The sequence below is a fragment of the Brachyhypopomus gauderio genome, chromosome 2 (genome assembly GCF_052324685.1).
Source record: "Brachyhypopomus gauderio isolate BG-103 chromosome 2, BGAUD_0.2, whole genome shotgun sequence".
Lineage (NCBI taxonomy): Eukaryota > Metazoa > Chordata > Actinopteri > Gymnotiformes > Hypopomidae > Brachyhypopomus > Brachyhypopomus gauderio.
Genome location: NC_135212.1, coordinates 23,384,816 through 23,391,596, shown reverse-complemented (window position 1 = coordinate 23,391,596; position 6,781 = coordinate 23,384,816). Strand labels below are relative to the sequence as shown.

At 46.4% G+C, this 6,781-nt stretch overlaps 1 protein-coding gene across 2 annotated transcripts in view; it reads left to right on the top strand.

Annotated features, from left to right (window-relative positions):
* The first annotated feature begins 2,535 nt into the window (after positions 1-2,535).
* bcar1 (BCAR1 scaffold protein, Cas family member) overlaps positions 2,536-6,781 on the top strand; it is a 69,107-nt gene continuing 64,861 nt past the window's right edge. Inside the window, exon 1 of one of the 2 annotated variants that reach the window (XM_076991673.1) lies at positions 2,536-3,480. In XM_076991673.1, the coding sequence (XP_076847788.1) occupies positions 3,469-3,480 (12 nt within the window). In that variant the 5' untranslated portion in view covers positions 2,536-3,468. The remainder of the gene's footprint in view (positions 3,481-6,781) is intronic. The other variant, XM_076991697.1, reaches the window with a different exon arrangement.

Genomic DNA, 6,781 nt, shown 5'->3' with positions numbered 1-6,781 from the left:
CAGCGTTAGATAATCATGTAATGCCGCTGATTATCAACCTTTGGCCTATTTTTCTTGATATGAAGCTATAGTTACATTTCTTAGCAGTTCTGTTGATATATGTTGGCCTCACTCCTTCTACGCCATCACTACTGTCATGGCCTTGTTTGTTTGCTCCCATTTCCACAAACAGCCCAGTCGGAGGTGCGTTTGGTTCCGCGTCTACTCATTTCCGTAGCGACGAAGCCCAGCGTGGTGCCGGGGGGGGGGCAGGAAAGCAACTGACTGGCCAGCTGGGAGCTCGTCTGGGGAGACGTCTCTGCAGGTGGACAGCACACATGCCGTGTTTTGCCACTTGATCACTGACCGCCTGGATCTGCTCAGCATGCACACAACCTGCCACTCAAAATGGCCTCTCGCTGCGGGAAAAGCGATCTGGCTTGTGCTACACACACACACACACAGAATAGCAGATTTCTTATAGACACCCAGACACTTCTTGGAGTCATATCTAAATGTGAAATTCACATACGTAAAAGGGCATGTCAGGCTGGTTCTGTACACTCCCACACCCTCTCGCCAGAGCGACTGACATTCAGACCAGGGAGTCAGGTTCATCTCTATTCATGTCCTCAGTCCACCAATCAGGAGCTGACCATTCTCATCATTATTCACACACTCTTCCTCACTCACACACACACACACATGGGGCTGCAGCTAACAACCAACTATAACATTCGTTTTATTAAAATCAATTGAAAGAACATATTGGTCCTGCATCATTTTATCATCTCTAAACTGTACTTTGTTAAAGTACATTTATTAAATCTATAAATCTCTTATACAAAAATACATCTGGTTACCTTTCCTCTGTTGTTCGGAGTGTTTTCTATGCAAGCGGGCTCATTAGAACAGTGCATTAGCACCTTCTGAGCTGTACCATCTGATCGGCTATTGTAAGCCTCCAGATTTTCCCAGGTCTACACACAGCACTACGAGATCCTGAGTGTGATCAGACACACACACACACACGCATTACAGCCACAAGTTTCGATGCAAAGTGCTCGTCTGCTTTGCTCCTCTGTCATCCAGCACTTTGCACAAATTTAGCTTCTTCCTTTTTCCAAACCTTTATGCTCAAAGAAATGTGCAGATAACTTTAGTGTCAGTTAGCTTATTAGTCCATGCACCTCTACCTTTCTCCAGTGACACTCTCTATCTCTCTCTATCTCTCTCTTTCTCTCTTTTCCATAATCTTCCCCTCCCATACTTCCCCCAATACAGGTTCCTCAGCTTTTATGTCTCTGGACGCAAACGCAATCTTGATTTACGTTGGACACGTTCCTTCCCTTAAGCTAGTCATCTTCACATTCCTTTTCCTTCTGTTTTAGCGATCAGTGATTCACTTTTTAATCCAGTCTGTCAAGCAACATCACGAAATGGGGAGGATGCTTTTGTGAAATAACGTCTAAACGAGCACGTCTGCTCTGAGGGAGCATCTCCGAGAAGCAGAGCGTCTTCCTGAACGTCTTGACGCATGATTTCTCCTCATTTGCACACACACTGTATGTGGCATGTTTGACAGGGGCAGTATTGGCAGCTGAGAGTAACATTTTGTTTTATGTGCCTACTCTCTCACTCTAGTGTATGATATAAAAGCAAGCTTATGGGTGTTAGGTGGATACCCAGAATGCCTGGTGTATATTTGGCGCAAACATCACCCCCAGGCATGTGTAACTGTCTGTCACCAAGTGCAGGGCTTCAAATGAGGGCAAGGTGCTTAGAAATAGACAGCTCTGTTGAGAGGGTAATTATAAACAATCGCAATAGAGAGAGCCTAAAATAACAGCACGACAGAATGCTCCAAATGCTTCTCATCTGGCTCCTGTTGGAAAAGACACTTCAGAGGTATAACAAGGCACAGCCCTTGCATTACAGTCACAGGACAGTGACCAAGATGTTGGAAATATACAGTGTGTGAGGATGAACGAGCTCATTTCTACCAGCTGCCCTTTTCATTCTAGATGTCTGGGGGAAACGATCTTGGAATCTGACAGGAATCTCTCTGAAATGGGAGTTCAATCCATATCCTGCCACACTACGGTTTTAACAGGACAAAATCTTATTAACGGAAACTATATGTATTTGAGGCTTTGTAAATGCATAGTCCTTTCACTTTATACCACGTGGTCCCAACGTGTTGAGTACATGTACATACTTTTCAGACTCAGTTTAAACGAGTCGGAATAGATTCTTCCCAACCCTTATTCCCTAAGGACACTAATTCATTTTACTTTCCCCGAGGAGTTCTTCCTTTCCTTACATCCGGTCCGGCTGTGGCAGGCTTTGTGAGGAAGGAGAAACATGACACCAACGAAACTGATGGTTAGAAATAGAGAGGGTTCAAGGTTGAACCTCTGGGCTTCTTCACTGTGGCTGTATAATTAAAAGGCATCTCCAGGAGCCATAGAGTAATTCCTCTGGGGAGTCTCAGAGACCCCAGCTCCTTGTCCAACTCACCACTGTCCAGTAGTGTCCCCTCAGCAGGACTGCGGGACCTCAGTGTCTCCACTCTTCTTCAGTGTTGATTACCCGGAGGAACTGAGACAAGCTACAAAATTTAGTGACTTTCCAGCTGTACTGTAATACTGGTCACCATGATCAAGAGGAGTTTTTCTTTTAATTATTTTAAATGTTTGTTTTAGCATCACATTTCAGATTTTCTACTGAAACGATAGTGATTTATACAAAGTGTGTCCTCTTCTACTTTAGTTTGATGAGATAATCTTTGGGGTAGTTTTCGAAAGGACAGTCGAATCGAACAAAACACCGAAAAAAGTTAAGCCTCTCATTACTGCTGATGATCATTCATTATACATGAAGTGGCTTCCTACAAGCCTCGTCCTGTGTCTCTCGGAAATGTTATTCAGATTCGAAAAACACAACGCAGCTGGCGCCCTGCGTGCTTTCCACGACAGTTTTAGCGAGTCTGCCCCTTTAAACAACTTGATTCGCTCGTTAGGAGAGAGCGGCGCACCGTCTCCTTCTGCGTCCAAGTGGCGAGATACGCTTCCCAGCCGCAAGACAAGAGCTGCAGCTTCCCACCGGCGCTAGATTGAGAGGAGAACAACTGTTGTGCTGAATCTACGGTCATCTCTTCGAGCGGACCAGCGTATCGAGTGACATTGGGAAAGGGGGACGGGTCCACGACGCGAGAGACTGGGCTCTCTACGTACGAGGTGAACTGCGCCGTGTTTGATGGGCTTCGCCTAGGCGGTCGGAAAATATTCCAAACATTTACATTCAACTTCAGCCCTCCGCGACGGGACAGAACCGAGGATCACCGTTTACACTACAAAGCATGGAATAGACAGATATAAAAGGCGTGCAAAAGAAAATTTGTGTTTTGTGTATTTGAAAGCGTAGAAGAAAGCAGCCTGGTCTATTAAAATCTTCTGCAAGCTCCAGTGGACTGAGAAGCACCGCAAGATGTCTGTTCCGGTAAGATGTGTTCATGTATAGGACTCTTGTTTGGACCGGTTCGCAACTGCTCTGCTTTACAGAACTCTCATAGTCAAGTTATTTAACGTAATGTCTTCATACTGCATGGTATATTATACAAAACATTTCCCAGGGCTAAAAGACTCGCCTACTGCGTGGTTGCATGATGCCAGTGGTTGTATTTGGGAGCGAATGGAAGTAGCGGAGTTCAGGTTGAGATGATGTACGGGTCTGGGTGTAGTAACGCACACGCTGCAGAGTGGCCGGTGCCAACCAGAGAACTGAGCTGGCTTACGTTTCCAGAGCTAGTTCAATGCCTGTACATCACCCTTCACCATAAACACATGCAAACGAGCACAGACGGCAACGGAAAGAAGAAAGAAGAAGAGAACATCCGTTGTAATCTACTTTTGACCCGGGGAAAAATACACTTGGCAATTGATCTTAGAAGGGCGACGAAACGGGCCTGCAGGCGGTGGCTGTTGGTGGGAGTTGGCATTAGTAAGATGTTTTAAGGAGAGAAAATAGTAACACAACCACAAACATAACTTTTTATTCATTCCCTTTATAAAATCGAATTTGTAAATACGATGATATTTTCAGCTAGTGAACCTAAGCCTCAGTTCCATGATTATTCTATGGTAGTTACATGTCTACTGACATTGGCCATTTGGTTAAATGAAGCACGGGGTTATTCTGTAGACTCTGTTCTTTGGGGAAATGCTCGCATATGCAGACAAACTCATTCCAACGGCTCGTCCCAGCATGTACTGCGTTGCACGTGGTAGAACTTTAAGCGATCGTTTTACTGTAGGCGGCCAAGATTTAGCGGGGGCCCCGGGGAGCCTAAAGTTCACAGGCGCGTGCGTTATAAAAATAGGGCGGACCTGGCTGCAGAGCGCGCGCGTCCATTCGCACTCAGCGAGGCGATGTGGGTGCTGTTTAAATAACGCCGTATAGCCCTGCTGTCATTTGTGTAAATATTGAATATGTGTTGTTTTGTGGATCAGTGTGAAAACAGTGCCTGTGCGTTCGTACATAGTAATCAGCCCTGTCGACCGCCGCCACGTTTGAAATCTCTATTTATTTCAATGTCATACCTATGCGTCCGTAAGCAGGATTCATCACCGAGGAAGGCTTGCATTTATTTTGTGTTTATACAGAGTTGCAGAGTACGGGCTTAAAAAACACACACGCACAAACCAGATTGCAAAGCTCGTGCCCGAGGGGCCTGGTTACAACGCGACAGCTGTTAGGTAGCAAGGTGCAGAAAGCAACAACGCGACCAGTCCATCTCGTCCCACGCCCTGGTTCTGTTTGCTCTGGCGACCGACGTAAGCCCCAGGTGAAAAGCAAACAGCGTTGTCCAGTCTAGTGTCCGGTTTATGTCACGGAATCGTGTTTCCATCACGCACACAAGCGGTGGCGAACACGTGGAAGCTACGCGGTCGGAACTGCGTGGACAGTGTTGCCAGGTGTTGTGCCGAATTCAGCATTCTGGATGGAGTTGTGTCCCACACGTACTGTTTTATATGTGAATGCTGTCCCCGTTTCAGTCTGTTAGAAAACCCATGTATTGACGAGTCCTGACAGCAGTGCATCCTGTTTAATACTGAGAGTATTATAATTCAGTATTTCCTAACTGACATCCATATACATTTTATATTTAATTTTATGGTGTTGCATCTGTAAAACTGGCTGTTTGTGTCTATATGGCTAAAATGATTTTGAAGTAGAATCAGCCAAATTTAAATGAAAAGGTGCACGGAGATGCCTTTTTTGGCAGACCACCTGCTGAGATATGCACCCCTCCTAATTCTGGATACACTGGTGTTACAGTCATGAAACTCATGGAGTAAACATGAATTGGTCCCAACTATATAGCTCTAAAGTGATTTTGAACTAGGATCAACAGTTCAGTGAGTTCCTGAGAAGGGGACGCATCTTACCAAATTCAGCACCACACCTGTTTTGATGACACCGCTAAAGTCTCTGGTCTAACCCATGTTCTCTGTCATGAGAAAGGCATGTGCCCTATAAATGCTCATAAACTACCCTGAGTCTCTTTTCTTGTGACTAAAACAATGACCCAGTATAACAGTACAGGTTGTAAATAGAATGTTGAGGAAGTGAAATGTCATGTTGTCTGTAGAGATGGCATACTGTCACGTGTGCCTGAAACATCACCAGTTCCTAACTATATATGCTTTGTGAGTACCACGCACTGCGTGAGCACAAACACGTGTGGGATTGCTCCTTTCACACGTGCCTTCATACATGTCTAGATGTATCCCATAAGCCCATCAGCCAGCACGGTGGACTTGCTCCACAGTGCATATACATGGGAACTGGTGTTGGAGCTGGTGCCTCGGTCAGGTGGGGGTTGCGTCCAAGTTTCGTAAGCCCATGGACGTAGTTTTGATTTCATAAGTGGGGGGGACACAACCTGGGGTGGCGTGGCGAACTGTTGAGCGGGGGGGGGTGTGTGCTGCATGATCCTAGTGCTAGATTTGTCGCTATTTGGATATTGGTTTTTTAACCGTTAAAAAGTGGGGGGGGACATGACTTCGTCGCTACTTAAATATTTGGTTTTAACTGTAAAAACTGGGGGGGACCAAAACCGGCTTTTGAAAAAGTGGGGGGGACATGTCCCCCCCGTCCCCCCCCAAAACTACGTCCGTGCGTAAGCCCCTCCACGAGGCAGGCTCTTTCGGTCGGCGTAATCATAAGAAAAGAGATGATCTGGCAACCCCGTGTGATGCAGTTGCAGTAGAGTCCGGATCTTTCCTGACTGGTCTGGCTTTCTGTTGGCCTGCTGGAGTTCAGTAGCACAGAAGAGCAAAACACTCCCCCCCCCCCCCCCCCCCCCCCCCCTTCTCCGGAGGTTAAGCGGTCCTCCGTTGGCCTACAGTACAGCCAGCCCTGCACACATCTCGCTGAAGCCTGACATTTGGTGCTTGTCATAGATGATGCTCCCCATACATATTAATAATTGTGGCTGAGGCGAACCTTTGCATTTCAATCATCACATACCCACCCCTGGCTATTTGTGTGGGGTTGCCCTGGCAACAAGAAGCCACCAGCCAACCTTGAGTCTACGTAGCTCACACATGTAGCTCACACATAAAGATGTAGCTGAGTGTGTAGGTAATATAACAGTTGGTGTGCAATGTAGTGAGGCTTACTTAAAGGACTATATGATGCTAACCATGCAGTGTGGGCAAGTGCAGACCTGTAGGAAGACTTGCCAAACACTCCCTGTCCTCCATCTTCCTCTCCGTCTCTCCTTCTCACTCCCTCT